Source organism: Peromyscus maniculatus, chromosome 11 (genome assembly GCF_049852395.1).
Source record: "Peromyscus maniculatus bairdii isolate BWxNUB_F1_BW_parent chromosome 11, HU_Pman_BW_mat_3.1, whole genome shotgun sequence".
Classification (NCBI taxonomy): Eukaryota; Metazoa; Chordata; class Mammalia; order Rodentia; family Cricetidae; genus Peromyscus; species Peromyscus maniculatus.
The window spans coordinates 42,832,412-42,855,153 of record NC_134862.1 but is presented as its reverse complement, the minus strand read 5'-3'; the positions used below and the strand labels follow the sequence as shown (position 1 = coordinate 42,855,153).

The following is a 22,742-nucleotide window of genomic DNA, read 5'->3' as shown; positions in this document are numbered from 1 at the left end:
CAGCAACCATGAACTGGGCATCCTGGGCATTCCAAAGCAGGTTTGTAATCCTCAGCGTGCATGAGATGCTGCTGCTGGCTGTTTTGATGGTTCGGGGAAATGCACCTTGGGTTCATCCATGACCGTGAAGAATGGAGGAGGCATGGTGGGGCTGGGGGGGGGGGAGACTGGGCAAAATCTGTGTCAGGGGAGATGAGGCTGGGCAGATGAATGGGTCGGGTGAAGCGGGAGCTCATCCCACGTGGGGTGACCCCAACCATGCACAAGCAGCTGAGATGGCATCGACAGGACCATGCCGGCAGCGGGCAGAGGCCTTACTTGCATGAAGAGCTGCGCCCTGGGGGAGGAACTCCCCACCATACGGTTCACCATGCTGATGAGAGTCTCGCTCTCACTCATCTGCAGCAGAGGAAGGAACGGACGGACGGACGGTTCACTCGGCCCTGGGGATGCGTGGATCTCCCCCCACACACACACACACCCCGTGGCTCTCTGCAGTAAACGGGGGTGGGGCAGCTGCTCTTGGGGCCTCCAGCACCCGGGGCTTGGCCTCACCACTTCTTCACCCTGCGAACTGCTTCAGGACCAGTACTGATGGATGCTGTCCTCGGGCGAATGCCACTTGCAGGGTGCTGGGAGGCCACGAGACCCCCGCGAGGCCCGAGGACTCTGCCCTAAGGGTGCCTGCCACAAACTGGCCCATCTGTCCCCTCCTTCCAGTTTCTCACAGGAAGACCACACCGTGGGAAGGCCAGTCTCCTCAAACTGACACTAAACTGACCTAACGCAGAAAACCTGGGACTGTTCTCCACGCAGCACACCCCTCCCCACCTCCTGGACAATCACTAAATAGTTTTCCAGAGCTGGGCTGGCAGCATCCATGAGAGTCTCGGATGTCACTGGGAAGCAAACAAGGAGGCCAAGACAAGTGAGGCACGTTAAAGGGACAACCAGGTGTCGGAACGCTGCTCTCTACCACGTCATCCTTTAATTTCAAGGATCACTGGGAAAGTGGAAGGGGAGGCTGAAAGGGGGAGGGAGGGATGGAGGGAGGGAGGGACGGAGGGAGGGCCAACCAAACCAGTCAGCTCTGCCCTCACTTGCCCACTGGTTCCACTGGGAGAGAATCAAAATTGAAACTGTCAGGGAACGTCCTCGGTTGTATCCCTTTAACTGTGTGTTCCACGGCAGATGGTGGGAGAAGACAGGAGGGAGATGTACAGGGAAAGCTTTGCAGCCATAAAGGAACAGCAAAGGACGGAGCCACATTAGGGACGACCTTGTGGGGTCAGAACTCTATCCACCGTCTCCCTAGTCTTGGTCGGGCCTGCTCTCTTTTCTTCCTCTTCCCCGCTTGAGGCAGCACCCCAAACACAGCTCTGTTTCTGCCATGCTATGGGCAGAGCAGAGGCAACCAGTGCCCCCAGCTGCAGGGTCTGCAGCATTTTAATTAAAAACCAAAAAACGTTTACTCTATGCGTACATTCTGCCTGCGTGTATGTCTGTGTAGCATATGCCCACAGAGACCAGAAGAGGGCACTGTACGCCCTAGAACTGGATTTACAGGGGGTTGTGCTGGCAACCAAACCTGGGTCCTCCGGAAGGGCAGCCAGTGGTCTCAACTGTGGGGCCAGCTCTCCACCCTCAGGTCTGCAGGATTTTAAAAGACTTTTCTAGCACTCAGTTTTTCTACTCCTGTAAGCCTAGTTAGAGTTTTTCCATGGGATGTAAAGGCTTCAAGAATGCCCATAGTATGAGGGTGAGTATAAGATCTATAGACACACAGGTCAGCCTCCTTATTTTGTCTAAAGATCCGAAGTCAATTCAGTCCCTCTCTACTAAGAGAGACCATGTGTGCGCATGTCTGTGTGCACACGTTTGTGAGTGTATAGTGAGCAAAGGGAGGCTATCCCTGGGCACCCATTGACCTCGCTTCTTTCCCATAGGAGGTTTGCCCTAACAATGCCCCACAGAGGGCTCCCACGTGCTCTCCAATCTGATTCTGCCACTAGTCTGCCGAAGAGCAGCCTCCACTGTGTCTGAAAACAAAGAAGCCGGAGACTGACACATTCCCCCAGTGCTGCCCAGTACCTGGCTGTGTCTGGCCCCTCCTCACACAGGATTGCCTATAAGGACACTATCCTACAGGCAGGAGGGTCATCCAGGTGACTTCTGAAGACCCTAGCAGTCAGCCCCTCCAGGAAGGCAAAAGCCACTCGGTGTTAAATGCTTGGACAGCCAGCCATTTTGGACAGGGCAGAGCAAGCCACAAGGCTACAAAGACAGCCTGCTGGGGAGGCTCCCTCTGGGAGGACCCAGCACTCCCAGCCACACTTGGGAGAGGACATCCTGGGTTTCATCCCCACATGGCCCAGAGTGCTTATGGCATGAATACAATGCACTGCTTTTGGAACAAGAATGCCAGGACCTTGAGAGCCAGAAGCTGGCCCTGATGACTAAACTCTGGCAGGCAGAGCTTCCCAGTGCCTAAGGCCTTTTACAGAGATGATCTCATCCTTAACAGGGAGGCCATAAGAGATGACATGTCACATGACTGTTACTGGAAGAACACAGAGTCATAGCAGTGAATATAGCCACTCCGAGGTCACGTTTCTGCCTACAGATTTATGAGCATGAACTTGTCCTGATGAGATATGATGCTGGCCTTGTCTCCCAGCTACAAGCTGGGGTAAAAGCTAAGTTCTGCTATTTGCTGGCTGGGTCCTTGGCATGTTTTGTTTTTTAACCTCTGTGCTTTATTTACTTTTCTGTAAAATAGGATGGTCACAGTTCCCATCTTTAGAATTACTACAAAAATTAAAAGGATTGTGATCTATTATATTCAGTCTATTATAAGGCATGGAGAAAGCACCAGGCTGCTGTTATTACTATTTTTATTACTATTATTGAGACAGGGTCTCACCATGTAACTTTACCTAGCTTGGAACTCATTATGTAGGTCAGGCTGGCTTCAAACTTACAGAGATCCAGCTGCCTCTGCCTCCTGAGTGTTGGGATTAAAAGCATGCACCACCACGCCTTAGTTATTCTTAATATTATCGCTACGATCATCTCTACTACCCCAGGCTCCCTTCACAGGAAAATGATAAGCACTTCCAGATTCCCTGTGAGTTGTAGCACATATCTAAGAATAAGCGTATGGGTTCACCGGAAGCCTATCTAGACCGAGGTTTCTAGTAGCCCTCTTTGGAGTTAAAAGCAGAGCAAAGGGAAAAGCCTGGAGGAGGACCAGGCAATCAGTAGCTTGTGTCTCACTGGAATATTCACCGCCTGGTCAGCTTGCTCATCATCCAAACTGAGCTGACGTTACCGCCTCTGCCAACCACACTGAATTCTCAGGACCATGAGCTGTATACGCAAAAGAGCTTTGTTGAGGGACTAACAAATACGTGAAATTGATACCATTTTCTTCTAGGGCAAATCTATAGGATACCTGTTTATAACTACGGAGCTTATCAATGACTGGTAAAACAGGATATGACTTCCCAGATCCAGGCTTAACTAAACCCCTGGCATCTTAGGCCCAGATCCTGCCTCTACTCTCTTCAACAAAAATGCCAATTCCCACCTGCCTGGGAGGGCCGCTCCATGTGTGCCCGGCACTGGAGAATGCGGATAGTGGTAGTTGATTATTCGTGTCCCCGTTCCTACGCTTCTCTCCTGAGGACCACCCCAGCTGCCCATAAGGGATTCAGAAGGAGGGAGATGAGGAAGCAAACCGAAGCACAAGCCACTTTGTTGGGTCTTGGCGACACCAACAAAGGTTGTCGGATGGCTGGAGGGTGTCAGGGGGAGGGGGAGCGGGAGGGGGAGGGGACAGGAGGGCATGGGATGGTGAGGGGCACCAGCTCTGCCTACCTGCTGGTCCAAATACTCTAGGTTTCTTTGCAACTGAAGATCTAACAGTTCATCCTACCCGGAGCCCGAGGCCAAAGGGCCCACCAGCAACACAAACAAACAGGAACACACAAAAGAAAACGATAAAAAGAAAAACAAAGAAGAAGTAAAGTAGTTAAGAGTTAGCTAGGCATGGACAGGGAAAAGTCTCTGTCTGGTCCTGTAAGTGGTTCTTGGGTGGACGGGGACGAGACCACAAGCAGGCGGAGAAGGGATGAGGGACACTCTTTCCCAGCGGTTAGCGCTGTTCCACCCTGCGAACCTGATCAGAAGGGTTTCCAAATATTCTGGGGGGAATGGGCTATTTCTGGAAACGCACATTTGCTGTGGATCAAGGCCCTGGAGTCTGAACAGCAGTGTGAGCATCAGCGTGGAGAGTGATGCTCCTGCACCCCGGCCTCCCTCGCCGGGTATGGGACACAGATTTTTTTTAGTGGTGTGGGGTGTCTGCATCTGACCCTCCAGGGGAATACATTTTAGAAGCAGCAACAGCAGAAAAGGGAGCAAACACAATGTGGGTACACTCTTTCTTCCTCGGTCAGAACCCTGTCTGTAGTGGGTAGCCTTCCCCCACGGTGGCATTCCAAACAAAGGCAAGCTGGCCACAAGGCACCAAGGGGTAAGTCCACATGCTCTAGCCTGGGAGACCTAGGCTGGCTCTGCATCCAGCTCACACTCCTAGCTAGCCTTGGCCCCTCCTCTTGCGTGCTGGTGAGAAGAGCTGTGAGCAGGATAGCCTACGCCCTCTGCTCTGTGCCACAGAGGAGAAGAGGCAGCTGGCTCCAAACCCTGTCCTGGGGGCCGGAGGCTTGGTGGGGAAGGAGGAGGTATCCAGAGACTTCTAAAAATACATGGGCCAGGCACTGGGCCCAAAGCATCCCTGGCACCTGCCCCAGTTCAGCTCCACCTTGGGTGGATGCGGGCGAGGAGGTCCTGAGGTGGAGTGGAAGGGAGGAGAGGACGTACCATCTTATCGTGGACCGTGGGGGATGGTGGGTAGTTGTAGGGGAACAGTCCTGCAGGGACTGGCCGCCTGTCTCCCAGGTAATCATACTGGAAGAGAAAGGGGATTGCAGAGGTGAGAGAATATGGCTAGGCTGTGGACTTCCCCACCAACTATAAAGTTCAAGGTTAAGGGAGGGTCTGTCTTCTGTCCCAGAGCAGAGTTCAAACTGAAATGCACAGCAACCCCATTCACAATAACCTGAGTCCTCAAGATCCGCGGACAGACCTTCTCTGTCCTCTTAGACACGGCGCAATGTTTCAGCACAAGCTGGGAATAGGCAGGGTTGTTCCTATTTAGAAGCCAGAACAGCCCCCGAGGCAGCTCGCTTCGGGATGGTACCACAGGCCAGGCTACCCAGGGCAGATCCCAGCTATCCCAGCAATTCCAGCTCTTCTCAGCCGATGGTCTCGGGGGCTTGGGAGGGAGGGGCGGGCTGGTGGCTCACCTTTGGGGAGCTGATGGATCGCCTCATCACATAGGCAGCAGGGTCTGCGTAGATGTCCTCGCTGCGGGGTGGCAGCCGATCAAAACGGGCACTAGGTGAGCGCACGGGGGAGTAGATTCGGGCACGGCTGTAGGAACCCTGGCTGGGCGAGCGGGGCACAGAGTGGGACCGCGGTTGCAAGGACAGGCGTCGCAGGGAGCCAGAGGCAGCATCCAGCTCATCGTAATAGACTGGCTGTCGGGAGGGGCTGGGGATCCAAACAGTGCCATCCTGCCGCCCATAGCTGGAGGGCTCCTTCCATTCACGAAGCTGGTAAGTGGGTCCACCCCCATTCTGGAAGGAGTGCCGCTTGTCCTCCAGGGCCCAGGGTGGACTAATCCTATCGTAGGCTGGCATGGAACAGATGCTGTCTGGCCGCACTCCTGGAGGATAGTACTGGTAATCCTCAGGGTACTGGGACGAGTAGGGGCTGTAATAATCAGGGACCCGGCGGGACACAGGGTAGAACCTTGAAGGACTGACAGAGAGAGAGAGAGGCCATTGTAAGGAAAGTAGACAACATGGACATATCACTCCCCACCCCCCTTGCACCCAGTCCCGTCCTCCAGTTCACAGTAGGTGCTTGAAAAGGTGACTGGAGCCCTGGAGTATCCAGTAAGTCCACAGGTTGGCCACTGCCCAGGCAGGTTTCTAGGCTTATTCTAGAGGTGAGAAAAAAATCCCACCCTCAACCAGCTTCCTAGAGCTGCACCATTTGGAGTTCAACCTGTGTGTCTTTAAAATGAAATGTCCTGGAAGGCAGCTCTAGGCCTTATCTGCCATCTCCATCTGAGTGTAAACCAACTGACCAGGTCCCTTCCAGGACAGGTGGTAGAAGAGCGTACTCAAGTGTGCCATGCTCCTGAAGGATGAAAGTGTGGCTCTCTAGTCACGTGCTATCAGAGCCAGCAGGCTCCCAGGATTTATAGCCAATTGCCCAAGTACCCAATCACCAACAGTGAGATGTTAACTGTCTAGAAAAGTGGGCTTCTTCAGGGCCCAAGATCCCTCCTGAGGCTGTACCCGCAATCCCTGGAGTTCCCTACATCCGAGCTCATTTGCCCTGACAAACACTATCAGGCTCAATAGGTACCACCAAATACTGAAAGCCAGTCATCAGATAAATCCCTATATTTATCCATGGAGCAAACTGGTCATCAAGGAACAATCGGACAAATGAGGTACCTTGTTTCCTTAAAACAACAACAATCCCTCTCCCCAAAAAGCTTGCTATGAACGGTGGCTTTGAAACGATAGCGCTGTTTCAAATGGCATAAGTTGTTTGGACCCCAGTGAGTAGAAGCACTAGGTTCAGATGTTACAGGACCTGCAGCAGGGATTGGTGTGTAAGCTGAACAGCTTCGAGGCCTGTCTCCACACCTGCCTGCCGCCTGCCTACTCCAGGCATGGAGTGCGTCTCTCTTCTCTCCTCTCCTCTCCTCTCCTCCCCTCACTCTCCTCCCTTCCCTTCCCCTCCCCTCCTTTCCTCTCTCTTGCCCCCCCCCTTTCTGAGCCAGAGTCTCATGTAGCCAGGGATATCCTCCAACTTACTATATAGTGGAGGATAACCTTAGAACTCCTAAAACTCCCACCTCTGCCTCTCAAGAGCTGAGGTTACAGGACTGTGCCACCATGCCCCCCCCCCCCCCCGTCTGCCCTTTCCTTTGAAGGCAGAAGACAGAGAAACAGTTGGAGGCCAGGATTTGGACAAGCTGAGAATCAGGGACTGTGTTGGCTTCCCAGCACAGTCAGCTTCCAGAAGGCTCCCAATAAAGGGATGTCTCATAGGTGACGCCCCTCTTCCCATGCCCTAGCTATAAATGACAACCACCCTCCTCCCCCCACCGGCCACCTCACCTCCGAAGGTCTTCGGGTGGGGGCACCCCCCGGCGCAGGTTCACCCACTGCTGGAGCTGATTCATGGAGCTTTTGCGTTGGGCAATTTTGTCGGGGTCAGTACGTGGTGGAAAGCTCCGCCGGTGTCCCCCAGCGTCCCCATCATGAGGTGGGAAAGCTGTGCTTCCTGGTCGGCTTGGGGAGCCATACTGCCAGCCATTGGGTTGGGCAGGCTGTTCCCCACCTCCTGGGACCCTCGGGCCATCGGGGTAAGGACTGCCAGGCTCTGAGGCTGGTTCAGGTCCAGGTGGGAGGCCATTGGCTTTCACTAGAGGCTCTTTCTTGACGTCGGGCCTCTCCGGCCTCCGCTCGGCCTTCTCACAGCCTCTGCCGTCCCCCTCGCCCCGAGTCTTGGCCTCAGGCTCCGGCTTGGCGAGACTGTGGTGAGGTGGCTGCTGATGGAGCTTGCTGGGGGGGATGTTCTCCGAGTCTGGCTTCTCGTGGCTGCAGGATGCCAAGGTAGAGACTGTCAGTCGCACTGGCCCAGCAGTGTGGGGTAGGGCAGGGGTGAGTGGGTTGAGCGGAGCGGAGAGGAAGAGGCAGAAAGGTAGTGATGGAACCGGGGCAGAGTGACACCCAATCCTTCTTCCTAAATCCCGGGCTTTACTTTAGTGCCGGGCAGTGATGTGATAAAGTCAAATAACCCTCCACCCTCCACTTGCTCGGCCCTCCATTACCCAAATCACTTCCCCTTCTGCTACTGACATGGAGCCCAGCCCTTGGATGTGGTAGCCCCTCATTTTGGTCTTGTCTGTTATCTGTCTCCAACCAGCCCGCCAGACCCAGCCAGCACTGTACCCCAGTTTCAGAGAAGTACAGAGACTTGTTACAGGTCCACCCTGTGTCTTTCCACAAGTCACCGGCCGAATGGACAACACCACCTGCCCTCAGAGGGTTGCTATGAGATTCAGCATGGTGGGCAGCAAGGGTACAAGTTGTTGTCTCTAAGCAGGTAAACATGGAGGTCCCTCTCCAAAGCACAGCCCTTCTGGGTCTAGCATCGTTAGAACGTAGGCTCCATAAGGGCAGGATCATGACAGGTTTTCATCCTCTGTGCTCCTAGGACCTGGTACAGAATCTATGTCCTGGTTGTTTTTGTTTGTTGGGTGTTTACCAACTTGACATGAGCTATAGTTATTTGGGAAGAGGGAATCTAAATTGAGAATATTCCTCCATAACACAGATCTGGGGCCAAGTCTGTTGGGCATTTTTTTTTTTTTTGATTGATGATTGATGTGGGAAGGCCCAGGCCACCATGGACAGTGCCACCCCCTGGGCAGGTGGTCCTGGATGCTGTAAGAAAGCAGGGTGAGCAACCCATGGGGATCAAACCAGTAAGCAACATTTCCACACGGCTTCTGCTTCAGTTCCTGCCTCTAGGTTCCTGCCTTGAGTTCCTTCCCTGACTTCCCTGGATGATGGGAAGTCCCTGGATGGACTAAACTGTAAGATAATAACCTTTTCCTTCCCAAGTTGCCTTTGGTCAGTGTTTATCACAGCAGTAAAAATGCTGACTGGGCCAGTCTGTTCTCTTTCTGGCAAATCTGTGAAGCCGACGAATTAAGTTCTGGCAATGCACAAAGACTGGACCCTTGAGACAACTTCTCCTTAGAGTTTCCTGACAGACCAGCTTCCTTGCTGAAACACTGTTGGGTAAACGTTTCTAAGGCACATGGCCAGACCTGGGGTCTACACTGTAAGGCCCTTTCTTCTGGACCCCTGTTCACCTAAGGTTCCACACAGGGTAAGTAAGGAGAGGTGGGCACTGAGAACACATATCATCTGCGGTCCTCCTCCAGCTAGACAAATCCAACGGCTAGATTTGAGAAGAGAAAAATCGGGTTCGGAGGTTAAGTCACTCATCCTGAGGTCCCACTCTGGCCAAGTAGCTAACAATGATTCAAACCTGACTCCGTTTTCTCCACAGTGTTTAACACAAACACTGGAAACAGTGAGTAGATGACCCCAGTCTCTGGCTCCCGGCCAAGCTTCAGTGGCACTCTCTACAGACCCTCCCAGCTCAGAAAGAGGAGGAGGAACAGGCCAGGCTCCACAACCTGCTGGCCAGACCTGCGGCAGGGAGGTGGTCCTCACTCCCTCCAGAGGTTCAAGCCCACACAGTGGGCCCAGCAACGGCCCAAAGCTGAGTACCTCAGAACGTCTCTCTTTCCTTTCCTCCCTCCCACGCCAGGCACCCTGGTACTCACCTGTGGCGCACAGGTTGAGGCACTGACTTCTGAGCTGGAGGGATCTGTACCCGAGCAGCCTCGCCCATGGCCTGGATCCAGGCCTCCTGCTCCTCAGGGCTCTCGGCACTGAAGAAGTAGGTGCGGACTCCGGCGTGCTCGGCCTGCGGGGAGAGGCAGTGCGTGGAACTGGCCCCGGCCTCATCTACCCAGTGAACAGTCACCTGCAGGGAAAGGACACCAATACCCATAGGAGGGGCAGTCAGGCAGGCAGGCCCTTCACAGCCCCCAGCTTCTTCCCAGAGGAGCCTAAGAGCCAGGCAAGGAGGGTGGCCTGCAGCCACCTCTCAGACACTGCCTGGGCTAGGTCTCTGCATACGACCTCAAAGCCCACAAGCCAGGAAAGCGAGCCTACCTCCCCCGCCTGAAGTAAGCAGGAGGGACAATTACCTCACCCTCTCTTCCCTCCGATTCCACCTTAGTGACAAGAAAATTACCCCGGGGCTGGGGGAGACGGTCCCCTAAACGGGCCCATCTCAAGCCCAATTTCACTGGGAAGCTGGCCCTGCCCCTTCCTCGAGAGGAGACACCTGAGCCCCCGTATCCACGGCATGCAGGGCACGCACTAGCAAACAGATGGAACACACTACCTAGTTGACGGCCGTGAGCAGGCACAGCGGGCTGGAACCCAGAAGAGAGCTCCTGTCCAGAGGAGAGGGTCCTCATGCGGCCAGAAGGAGGAGAGGCAGAGACAAGTCAACCGACACCAGAGGGGGAGACAGGACCGGACGGTGAGGCTGTCCCCTTCCAGTCAGCGTCACCTCCCCGAAGGACAGCACTCAGCAGTGCCCAGCTCAGCCCAACAAGGGACGGGGCACAGAGGGCATGCACTACGGGAATCTGGACTAGGGTGGGCAGTGAATCGGGGAGCCCCAATGATAACCCCAGCTCTTCTGGCAGACAAGTTTGCTATTTTGCTCCACCTTAAAAGTGATGCACCCACTGAAGGGCAGCAGGGGAGAAGGGTCCTGCCTAGTAACACTCAAGGGAATAAAAGGCCACAGGACTAGCTAGGCTCCTCCTGGAACCTTAGCATACTCCCTTGGTGACACCCTCGATTCCTGAAACAACAGTAGTTAAAATTCGCATCACCTAACAGGGGCCACCAGATGGATGAGGAGTCCCGCTCTGGTCGAGTCTCCTTCTGGTCTTGACCCCCTTGGATGCTAGCCCATAGGCTGACGGGGGTCGAAGGGGAAAGGTCAGGCCCTCGGGCTAAACCCAAGACTCTCCTAACAACACCCTCCCAGGGTTTCCTCGCCCAACCTTCAGGAGACTCCCTTCACTGAGCCTCACGTTCCCCTCCACCTTTCCTCAGCCCGGAATTCTCTGGGACGGGACTGGGGGCTTCCTCCCTCTGGCTGGCTGGACAGCCCTGCAGCAGAGGACCCGGCAGGCGGCAGAGCGGCCGAGGGGGCGGTGCTAATGGACAGCGAGGGAGCTGTCAAGAGGGCCAGGAGGATGCTGGGACTTGAAGAGCAGCACCCAGAGCCCAGGAAAAGCCTTCTGGGACAAGAATACAGGGTTGGCCTGGCGGTGTGGGAGACACAGGCAGGGCTTGTGGTGTGCGGCGGGAGAGGTGGGAGTCTGCGGACGAATCTGTTTATTGCATGGGCAACCCGTGTGTGCAGCCGGCTGGCTGGGGCCCCAGTCACAAGGAAGATGGAGACTGCACTTGGGCTCAGTCACGCGGGGGGACAAAACATGCCACAAGGAACAAGGAGCAAACAGACCCAGGACCAAGCGCTTGTGACAGGCAGGAGAAGGCAGAGGGCCTGGGAAAAGACAGGGCTATTGATGGGGTGCAGGGAGGGGCACCAGCTTTAATAGGAAAGGAGCTGGGTGGGGAATTGAGGGGGGGGGTGCGTAAAAGAAGCTAAGTCATTCAAGCGTAGCCAGGCAGGGACAGTTCCTGGCTCCTCATTATTTGCCATCCAAGGCTTGTGCTTGGTGGCCACGACGGGACAAGCCTGATGCCTGTCCGTCTCGGCTCCCCTCCCTTCCCTGGGGACGGGACACTGAATAGCACCAGTCAGAACCCTTTGTAGGCACTGAGCAGAGCTATCACGTGGAGGGGCCCTTAAAGAGGCCGTGCAGGACCCGGGGAAGGAGGAGGGTGTGGTGTGAGTCGCTGTCGGCCCCGCAGTGGTCGGCCAGGCTCCACGGCAGGGTGTGTATCAGTCATTCTAGGACATGCATCTTCTGATGCCTGCAGCTGGCCCAGCTCCAGTTCGGAGTCTGTGGCTCTGACAGGTCTGGTGTGAAGGGCGAGACAGGCTGTGGAGGGTGGTGTGTGGGTGCGAGTGTGTCTGTGGAGCGGGCCTGTTTGTTGGTTAAACAGCCTGTTTCTATTTTCCCAGCTAGAACCCAGCTCCCTGGAGTTCGAGTTTTATTAATTGTTCATTCTGTTCACACCTCTGGCACACGAGACCCTGGGAGGATGGGAACTAATTATGTGCCAAGTAGGTCCCTCCCCGTTCCCTGGCGGCCCCCGTGTGCGCTGCCCACCTCGTTTACCAGGATCTGCAGGGCAGAAGGAGCCTTGGAAGCTGGTGCTACCTGTAAGTTTCTGTCACATTTTTAAAGCCATGACATTGGGTTTTAAGGGTCCTGGACAGCAATTCTCAACTGGAGGTGTGTGTGCGTCAGGGGGGGGGGGGCTTTGGACAAAGACCTGCAGAGATGATATTATTATTTCATATTTTGAAAAGGAGCCTAGGGTTTTTGCATCACAAAACACAAAGGGCATGGGATTTTTATAGTTTTTAATGGGTCATGAATTTTTAAATGTGGAAAAATACTGGCCTAGGAGGAGCCAGCCGCAGGCACAGCTTTGCTGAGTAGGTTCCCCAGGGGTTCTGAGGGAGTGACACTGAACAGGAGGAGTCTCATTTTCCTGTGCACCTGTCCTCTCAAATTGTCTGCACAGCCAGGGGTGCGTGCATCTCCACGGCAGGACACTCACCCAGCATCCACAGGGCCCTGGGTTCCATACACACAGGGCTGGGGGTAATGCTATCTCCATAAGGCTCGTGACTCAAGATCACAACAAAATTCAACTCCTAATATTCTCTAAAGATTAAAATTTGAGCAAGTTTGACTGGGGGGCCAGTGTGCACCTCCATATCCCTAGACTCAAAATAGAAAAGAAACCTATTCAGAAAAGAGTAAAAAAGCCCCGCCCATCACAGCTCTGCTCTGTAGAGGGGGGACGGAGGCAGGCTGCTAGGCAGAAGGTCCAAAAGGCTCAGGACCTAGTTTTCTTCCCCGGTGAAAAGCCTGGCATCCCAGAGACACAGTTCTATTGGCCCGTCTGTGCCATTTACCCGCTGGAGAAGAAAAGAGAGTCCCAGCATGGCCTCACGTTGCCTCCCGGCCATCCAGATGAGTCTAGAGGTCAGGGCCTGCTCCAGCCCCAAGTTCCAGGAGAGCAGACTCCCTCTTTTCCCCACCCGGAAGGGGAAGCCCAGCTGACCTTAAACGTGTGCTTCCGGCTGATGTTGTCTGAGGGCTGGACGGCAGCAACCCGGAAGCTCAGCAGGGGGATGCTGCCCAGGACGCTCTCCTCCTTCTCATCTGTCAGGGAAACAGAGGCACAAAAGTGTGTGCGTGCGCATGCGTTGTGTGCACGCCAGCGTGAGTGTGTGTGCCCGTGCGTGTGTGTGCCCATGCGTGTGAAAGAACGATGCCGATACAGAAGGAAGGGCAAGGAGCTCTTCCACCTTACTAGGATAAACATCAATGGATATTTTGTGTCAGGCTGGTTCAGTACCTTACTAGATCCAACACGCCTAACTGCCCCATTACGAGGCTCTACTATTCCCCTCATTGTCCAGTGAGGAGACGCGAAGTGATGTGCCCAGGTTCCTTAGCCGTAAAAAGTGCAATCGGTCCTAAAACTCGGGAAGCTTGACTCCAAAGCCAGCATCCTTCACCCTGTCTTGTCTGCCCTGTGTTGATACGCGGGACAATTTCAACAGCAATACACAGAGAAGGGGCAGGACGGACGGACGGACGGACGGACGGACGGACGGAGGGACTGACTCCTTTGGGCAATGCTTTGAGTGTCTTTGTTTTGAGATGGGGCCCTGTGTGGCCTGGAATTTACTCTGCAGCCCAGACTGGCCTTGTGCTAATGACCCTCTGCCTTGGAATCCCCATTGACAGCGGCATTGCCATTGCCGCGGTGAGGCACTGCACCTTGAGGGGGACTCTAAGGTCCTCCTAGGCCCTTCCCTGCTGTGGATGCCATTCAGCCCCCTCCCCCACCTCCACAGGAAGTCAGAGCTGCGAGGGTCTAGCTCTACATCCCAAGGTCAATACAACTCATCCTGGATCCTGAAGGATTACCCAGCCAGCGTCCCAGCTGTCAACAGGGGACCAGGAAGGGTGGGAATATTCTGTGGGACAGGTGCGGGACATCTATGAGGCCATGGGAGCCCTTCTTGTCTTTCCCAGCATTTCTGTTTGTCTCCTGTCGTCCCTGCAAGCCACCCAGTTTTCCATACAGGAGAAACCGCTGAGGTTATAGACCCCCCAAGATCGGCCTCTCTGGTTACACTCATGAGACATTAGGTCTGTGGCTTTTTGTTGTTGTTGTTGTTTGGCTTCTCTGTTCAGTCCTTCCTATAGTGCCATGGGAAATGGCAGAGAAAGGGGTTTTGGGGTTGAACCCGAGGGCTGTATCTGGGGAAACAGAAGCTGTTACCATCCAGACGGCTGAGTATGGGTCAAGAAGTGCTGTGTTTGGGTGTGGCCCGTTGGTCCCAGCCCTCACTCATGCTGAAATTTGACCCCCACATAACAGTGCTGACATCTTCAGGGGAAAGGTGTGCCCATGTTTTTTTTTTCTTTATGTTTTGCTTTGAGACAGGGTCTCACTCTGTATCCCTAGCTGGCCCAGAGACCAGACTGGCCTTGAACTCACAGAGATCCACCTGCCTCTGCTTCCTAAGTGCTGGGATTAAAGGTGTGCCCAGCTGACATGCCCATCTTGGAGTGGGCTCCTCCTCCAGAGCAGTGTGCTTGCTGTAAAGCGAGGCTGTTTTGTGTTTCTCCACATGTCCCCACTTGTCCTTCCCCTTTCCGACATGTGCCAAAGCAGCACCAATACCCCCCCCCAAGCACCACCCCCAGCTAATCATGCCGGCACTGAGCTCTCAGACCTCCTAGCCTCCAGATCCAAAGGTCAAAACAAACCTCTCTCCTTTATTAATTACCCAGCCGCAGGAAATTGATGGATATGGGGCATCCTGAGACCATCCCTCTGTGGTCCATGAGCATCCTTTCATACACCCTGCTCTTTTCTTCAGAGACCTTGGCTCCTCCCTCAGTCCTGTCCCATGCCGGTTGACGGGCAGGGGAATTTCTTATTCCTTAGTTCTAGACTCTCCTCTGTCCCTGTCCCTGTATCCCTAGCCCTTGCTTGGCTACAGCTCAGGAAGGGCTGCTCCAGGGCAGAGGGTGAGCGGGTACAGCATGTGTTTGTTGAAGTTAATGATTCACCGCACTGCTCTCAGACCAGGGCTGCATCACTACAGGTAAGTGAAGCCCACAGCCTTGCTCAGAGATCATCTCCACCTCTCTCTCTTCCCATCCCTCCTTGCCCACCCCCTCCCACTGCCCCTAACTGTCATTAGCCCTTGCTTGGGTCCTCTGCGCTCACTCCCCCTGGCACGTGTTGCTGTGTGCACTTTAGGATAACTTCCTGGAAGAGGCTGTGCCAGAGCTCCTCAGATCTTTGTCCTCTTGTGTTGGGGGCAGGGGAGCCCCACGTGAATGTGTGTGTGTGTGGGGGGGGGACAGAGAGGCTAGAGGCCAGGACTATTTGTTTATCCAGCCTCGCCTGGACATCTCCCCTGCTGCCCAGCTATTGGTGCTGCGGACTTCACAGTAAACAAAATGGTAAAGAGTCTTAGATGCCAGACCAGATTGCATATTCTGTTGGGGCCAGGAGGAACATCAGCACCAGCCTCCATTAGGAGGTGACTTTCAAGCAGTAACTAGTGACCTCCTCCTCCTTGCCCTTTTCCTCCCCCTACCCAGGAATCTCACCACCCAAATGGCTGCCCTGTTCACCTGCTGTATCATCGTCTGGGACCCAGAACTGCTGCCTCCTGGATAGAGTATTTATGGCTAGGAATTGAATGAGCAGAGAATGAATCTGAGACTGGGCTGTGATGCCTATGGCCCACATTTTACCAGGGCTAGGAAGCTGCCTGGAGAGATCCACCTGCCAATGAGCTTCCAGAGCAGGGCCCAACAGCAAGACAGAGTGCTCCGTGGCTCCCCCGCCCCGGCAGGACAACGCTGGGCAAACTCACCTTTGTAGTAGAAGAGGCAGCGGTCCACCAGAACAAACCAGCGCTTGTTCCACTGCTTAACCCCGGAGCTGGCCTGCGGGACACACAGAGAGACAGACGGGAAGGCCATGAGCTGGGTGTGGAAGAGAAGGCAGACGCAGAGTACTGCGCTAGTTACAAGGACACCCGGCTGGAGCCGCAGCGCCACCGCCACCAGCACGTGGCAGCGACTCCCTTGAGATCTCAGATACCGGGAACTGACATCAGATTATTGCCTGTGACTTTCCAGTTCTGTCATTTCTGAGGCTCTGGGGAAGGTGAAGGGGGGGCGGGGGGCAAGAGGTACCCCAGAACGAGCGCGTAGAGGAGCAGACAAGAATACAGCAGTGTCCATCCAGGGCAAGTTGGTAAACTCCAGGACTTGAAGCTACCCCACCCCCACACAGCCAGGGGATGCACAGGGAACGTGCCATGGGTTGCTGATGGTTTTAGTGACCGGGCATACTTCAAAGTCATCACATATGCCCATCACAAACCTCATCTTGGGTCCCCCAATTTGACACTGGTTAACTTTGGGGAGGTTTTCAATTTCTCAGAACCTTTGTACAAGTGGGAGACATTCAGAGGCAACAGGAAAACACACCAAAGAGGGCCTGAGCGGCCGTGGGTACAGGAGCCTCACAAGGCTGTGAAGACAGTGATGGTCGCTGCAGGCAACATGGCAGGGTGGCCTCACCTGTTTGAAGAGCCAGCCGGCCTTGGTGACAGGGGCACTGGGGTTCCGCTTCATGGAGTGTGAGCGCTTACCAAAGGCAATGGCTTTGCGGGAAGTTCGAGTCGCCTGGAGGGGCAAAGGCAGCAGTTAGCCCAACTCCTCTCCTCTCCTTACAGCTCTGTCGGCAAGGGAGCTGTCCTTGCTAAGGGGCATACCTCTCCAGTGGGTCCCTGGTGCCTTCCCAGTAAGAGGCAGTGTGAGACTTTGATCGTCTAACTAACTCAAGGGCCTGGCCTTTTAATTCTTTGGATCGTCTGATCTCAAACATGAGTTTCAACATTTCAACATACTAGTGGTTGCGTGGCTTTTGTCTTTTGTTTTCTTCTGGGAGGAACATGCACACACACCATGGTGAGGTTGGAAGTTAGGTCCCGATCTGGGGTCTTAGCTGTCCTTTCCCTCCACCACCCCACCACGGGGGCTCTGAGGATCAAACTCAGGTCATCAGGACATCAGGACAGCCAATGCCTCCACCCCAGGCATCCAGCAGACCCGTCTGCTCCTTCTTCTCGTCCCCCTAATCTCCTTACCATCACCTCTTGCACAAGGCTTCTGGCACGCACACAACTTCCCCGCATCATCCCCACTGCATCCTGTCCCTGCCTTACACCAGACATTCCACAGAGCTGGGAGGGTAGACAGTGTCCCCTGGTTGTCCCTGCTGTGTGGACACATCACTCCTCCTGGGTCTGGTGATGACCAACTGTCTTCTTTGAGCTCTGCGGTTGACCTTTCAGCATAACCCTGCTGGGTTTTGTTTGTTGTTTGTTTGTTGTTGTTGTTGCTTGTTTTGTTTCAGTCTAAGGATTATGGTATCACAGTAAGACTTGCAATCATCACGGGAAACCTCACTGCCCTTGAGGATGGCCCATCCAATGCCCTTTTATATGACCTTACGTCCTCAACTCCAAGCCATGCATGGAGAATCCAGACCCTGCCAGCACCCAGGCCACCTCACCGCCAGCACCTCCAACCCCACAGGAACGTTTTCCAATCACAGCACTTCGTCTCTGGGGCTTTGTTCCCCGTCTCCTCAGCTCTACCAGCTTTTCTGCCTCACGCAGAGCCTCAGCTCCTCAGCTCCTCAGCCCTTCCATCTTTGCTGGATACACGCACGCACGCACGCACGCACGCACGCACGCACGCACGCACGCACGCATGCTACTTCCCGGTTTAATTTCCGTCCGAGCCAGACTCAAACTCCCCACCTGCTGACTTTCTGCCTTGTCTTTTATGAAACTCAGTATTCCAACTTAACCACATCACTCCTGCCTCCTCCGAACTCTCCGGGGTGTGGGTGTGGACCACACTGGGGACACACGTGAGCTGCACACACACCACAGACCTCCAGTCCATCCCCAGTGGGGATGAGACCCAGACAGCAACTCCACTCCCCCCCTCACACTGTTTTCCCAAACCTCCCGACCCTCCCACCCCTTCCCTCCCCTGCTCTTACAGCCAGGCTCCGGATACCCAACTGTAGTTATACATGCACGTCCTCAATTTCATTCCCCTTTACCTAGAAAACGGCTGCCTTTGCCACTGCCTTTGCCTTTGAAAGAAGCCTCGCTCCCCTGGCCAAGGACAACGCTGATCCACGGTCTCCTCAGATGCTGCCCCACTGAACCTTCCTCTAAGAGGCAGGGGTGCGGCTCAGTAGTGAAGCCCTTGCTCCTGCCTAGCACGCGGAAGAAGACCCCGGTTTCCATCTCTAGCAACACTACACATGCATATTTACACACACACACACACACACACACACACACACACACACACACACACACAAATCTACCTTCAAAATACCCTCTTCTAGCTGCTTCTCCTCAGCCAGAGCACTCTGTCCCCCAAGCTCCCACACACCTTCAATCTCCCTTCAGCCCTCAGCCCCTGTGTGCTGTAAGACCCTCCTTCTCTCTGGGGTTCAGCTACTGGGAAGAGCTCATCCTTTTTTTTCCCTCCCTGGACTCCCAAACCTCCCTGTTGAGGTTTGAACGTGAAATATCTCCCAAAAGGGCTCATATTTTGAACACTTGGTCCCCAGTTGGTGGTACTGATCTGGAAGACTGTGGAACGTCCTGATGAAGTGGGCTGTGGCTGGTGGGAGTAAGTCACTGGTGCAGGTACCCCCATACACAGTTCCCTCTCACACACCCACTGCCCCATGTACCCCCATACACAGTTCCCTCTCACACGCCCACTGCCCCATGTACCCCCACACACAGTTCCCTCTCACACACCCACTGTCTCATGTACCCCATACACGCGTTCCCTCTCACACACCCACTGTTCCATGTGCCTCCTCCATACACGCATTTCCTCTCACACACCCACTGTCTCATGTACCCCATACACGCGTTCCCTCTCACACACGAAAATTGAAAACACCTTTCTGAACCATTTCAAGCACTTCAGAAAAGCAGGGAATATCACCACAATCATCCCTTTATGTTGTTTCTTCCCCCCTAATAAGAAAAGTCAAGCGGAGCTAGGCCCCCCTTTGAGGGCTTCAATCTTGTTACCTTTCTCTTCTCTAAAGGCAGCCACTGACCCAAAATCGGTCTGCGGTCCATGGTTATCAGCTCGTGCTGCAGAAATGTCTATAAATATGAAGCTCTGCTCTTCACCTTCGTACATTTTACATAAGTCATATATTTTTCCGATTGTGCAACTTGCACAATTGTGTTTCCAAAGCACGCTTGCTAGTACACACAGAGACACACACACTTGGTTTGGGGAGAGTGCTTGGCGTGAACACGCTGCAGTCCGGGACTGCTCTCTCAGTAGTTTCCCGTCTCTACAATCCCTCTCCTTCCCCTCTCTGCCTTCCGTGCTCATCACGCCTCTCAAACTGCTTGTCCAAGTCTCGAAGTCCCACAGTCACTGGCCTCAAAGGACACCTTCCACCCCCTTTTCAACGGATGACTTCTTCTTCTTCCAGGGTCCCCTTTCCTCCACCTCCCATGCTGACGCCCCCATCACCTCATCTTTCATGGGAGGTTCTTTCGCTGTCTCCTAAGATCAGTGGTCCTTAGGAGAGTGGGAGATTTTGTCCCCAAAGGACACGGACAACATCTGCAGACATTTTGGGCCATGACAACAGGAAAGGAGGTCCTGTGGGCATCTCGTTGGCAGAGGTCAGAACGCTGCTTGACAGCCTACACCACCCACAAAGTGTTACCCAGTCTCAAAAACTAGTAGGGCTGAGGCGGAGAACCCTGTGTGTGGAGCCTAGTCTTCTGTGAGGTACTTGTCTGGGCTTTCCTCCCTTCTCCTCTGCACTGGGTTCTTGTACCTCCTTGTCTGCCCACTGGAACCTAGAGATGTGTTGGGCAGGCAAAGCTTTCCCTGGAGATCCTGAGATCCTCCCACCTGACAGCATTTCCTAGAGGGCTGGACTTACCCGGATGTTGGGCCGCTCTGGAGGAACCTCTGACACCATGTTGTGGTTGGATATGTCGCTGTTGATGGTAGCAGAACGTTTCCCACCTGTTTTGTTGGACATGTCCAAGGCCGATCTGAATGTAAGTCAACAACAGAAGGCAGCTAGTCAGAGCCGAGAAGCAAGGGGAAAGCACCCGGCCTGCCCCCACCCTGCCCCCACTACCCCAGCATCAGCACAAAGTCCCCCCAGCCTGGGGTGCAGCTCCGAAGTCATCCCAGGGGCTCCTTTGGTTCTTCTGGGATAATCTCCCTTTCCTTCTCTGTTCATTTATGGATTTGTCTTTTGGATTTTTGAGACAGGGTTTCTCTGTGTAGTTCTGGCTGTCCTGGAACTCAGAGATCCACCTGCTTCGCCTCCCAAGAGCTGGGCTCAAAGGCGTGCACCATCACCACCCGGCTGGCTTGTTTTTTTAAAGACAGGGCCTCACATAGACCAGACTGGCCTCAAACTCACTATGTAGTGAGGCTGGTCTTGAACTCTTGATCCTCCTGCCTCTGCGGACCAAATAGGCATGTGCCACCCACCTGGCTTTCTCCTGTTCATGTATGTTTAAGAATCTGGACTCTGAGATAATAGACTACGGTTACTCTTATTTTGAGACAGGCCCAGGTTGGCCTTGAAATCAAGATCCTCTAGCCTCAGGCTCCTAAGAAACTAGGATTACAGGCATGTACCACCAGGCCTGCGGCCTTCTATTTTAAAGGTTCAATAGCATACATAAAGCTATGTATTTGATCCCAGAAGGGCGGGGTGGGGGGGATGAGGGGGTGGGATTCGTTGCTCAAAGGCACAATAGCTCAGTGGACTATGAATTATCCTCCCCCTCCCCTTTCAGTGAGGCAGGATGTCAAGTGAAAGATGAGCATTTAGACCTCTGGATTACATCCCATTCCTCTGCGCTACCTTCAGGGGCTCCCAGGGGCTATCCCAAGCGGAGAGCAGGCTTTCATTCCTTCAGCTCCGCCTATGGGAAACACCGCCATGCTCTCTGACGGAACTTGGGAACCGTGTGTGAGGGGTCAAGAGATGTACCCCAGAGGTTTCTGGTCCTCGAAGCTGAGGTAAGGGCCCCAAATACTTCCTCCTTCATTCCCTGCCCAACCTACACACCGTAGCAGCAGGACAGTAGAGGCAGAGGTCAGAGGGCAAGCGCAAGGGAGCTTACGTTTTCAAGTCAAACTTTTTGTTCTCCTCCGGGACCTGGCCAGTCACTGGGTGTCGAAACGTGTTCCGTCTTTCATTGTGGCTGCGGAGGAAGAAGAGGGGAGAGAGCTGCCATCAGCTGGGGAGGGCAGAGGCATAACCCAAAGGGATGGCAGGCCATGGAAGGAGCCGTGGCTCCGTTCCCCGCAGTGGGGTCAGGAAGGGGCAGGTGGGTGGGGTCCGGGAGAGAGAATGATGCCTGGTCACCTCTGGCTGGTTCAGTGTTAGCCACCTGCCAGAGATCTCAGGCTGTCAGCAAGCTATGCTCAGTGCATTCAGTGGCCACCTTGGGGACGGTGGGGGGGGCGGACGGACGGATGGGGTTTTCCAAGCCTGAGTTTGACACAGTCCAGATTTCATGCAGCAGCCTCCCTCTGAGGGACGGCGCCTGCCAGTGCTCCGCACAGAAAATGCTTGCTCATAATTTGCTGAAGGAACTCTCTTGTGACCTTGGACTCCTCTCCTGCTCTCAGCTCCATCTCGTTCTTTAAATGTATCTGGAAATTCGGAAACTCCAGGGTTGAGCTTTGGGCTGGGACTCAGGCACATTCGGAGACCATGGTCTCCTGTTAAGAGGCTGCTAGGCATGGCAGAAGCCCCAGGCTCCACCGAGCAGCAAGGTCAGTGCTGGCCTGACAGATGTACCTAACTGAGGGCTGCTATAGCCAGGAATGGGGTGGGGTGTTGTGCAGAGAGCCTGCCAGGAAGCTGGGGGAGCAGGTCCCAGGGGCTGGGAATGAGGCAGATGGGAGCATTGGGAGAAGGTGCCTCTGGCTGACAGGATGTCAAGCCAGCTCCTGGGTGAGCTCTCAGGGGACATGCAGCAGAGAGGTCTTTCAGAGGAGCAATGCCTTTGGTAAGTGGGGACCACTTGGCGAGAATGTGGGAGTGTCTAGCCCACCTGGGCAGATGAGTTTAAAGGCCCTCCTCCTTGCCACCTCCTCAGAAACACTTAGAGCCCAGCATAGACTCCAGTTAACCATAGGAACAGGCGTGGGGACCGAGGCTGCTAAAGGCACTTACGCACACCCACAGCAAAGAGCTGGCACTCTGCTCAGCCAGCCAGCGCCTGAGCAAAGTGTGCTTAACTTGGTCCCTTCCACCGTCTCCCACTAGTCCAGGATACGCCCCACCCCCGGGATGCCAGGCGGAGCTAAAGATAATTTCAAAGGGTGGGTTTTTGTTTTTGTTTTTTTAATGCCCAACCAGTGCTGTTCAGATAAAAGCCAGGAATTCAGGGGAAAGAGGTACAGCAGGCAATGTCTTCAGCCTCTTTGGATACCCGGAGTTTGTAGCTCGAGTTGGACCTAAAACCTGACCAGCATCCACCAGGCCTGAGTTTGAACTCAGCACATCAGTAACCACCCTCTAGTTCCTAAACTATAGTCCCTCCTCCTTCCTGAATCTTTTTAAGGATGCTCCCTCGATTGGATCACGGGGAAATCTTTGCAAGGAAGAGCACCTGCCTGT

At 54.3% G+C, this 22,742-nt stretch overlaps 1 protein-coding gene across 50 annotated transcripts in view; it reads right to left on the bottom strand.

The window, feature by feature from the left end:
• Plekha6 (pleckstrin homology domain containing A6) overlaps positions 1–22,742 on the bottom strand; it is a 139,162-nt gene that overhangs the window by 21,136 nt on the left and 95,284 nt on the right. For 13 of the 50 annotated variants that reach the window (XR_013043253.1, XR_013043254.1, XR_013043255.1 and 10 more), the window contains 8 exons: positions 21,235–21,315; positions 20,028–20,142; positions 16,589–16,693; positions 15,874–15,946; positions 13,026–13,126; positions 9,512–9,714; positions 7,266–7,748; positions 5,370–5,886 (listed from right to left, as the gene is read on the bottom strand). Coding sequence is in view for 42 of the 50 variants with exons in the window: in XM_015986734.3 (XP_015842220.3) it covers positions 5,370–5,886; positions 7,266–7,748; positions 9,512–9,714; positions 13,026–13,126; positions 15,874–15,946; positions 16,589–16,693; positions 20,028–20,142; positions 21,235–21,315 (1,678 nt within the window). In the remaining 8 variants the exon portion in view is untranslated. Of the gene's footprint in view, positions 1–318; positions 400–3,879; positions 3,934–4,884; positions 4,972–5,369; positions 5,887–7,265; positions 7,749–9,511; positions 9,715–13,025; positions 13,127–15,873; positions 15,947–16,588; positions 16,694–20,027; positions 20,143–21,234; positions 21,316–22,742 lie in introns of all 50 variants that reach the window. The other 37 variants (XR_001576147.3, XR_013043251.1, XM_015986725.3 and 34 more) reach the window with 9 other exon arrangements.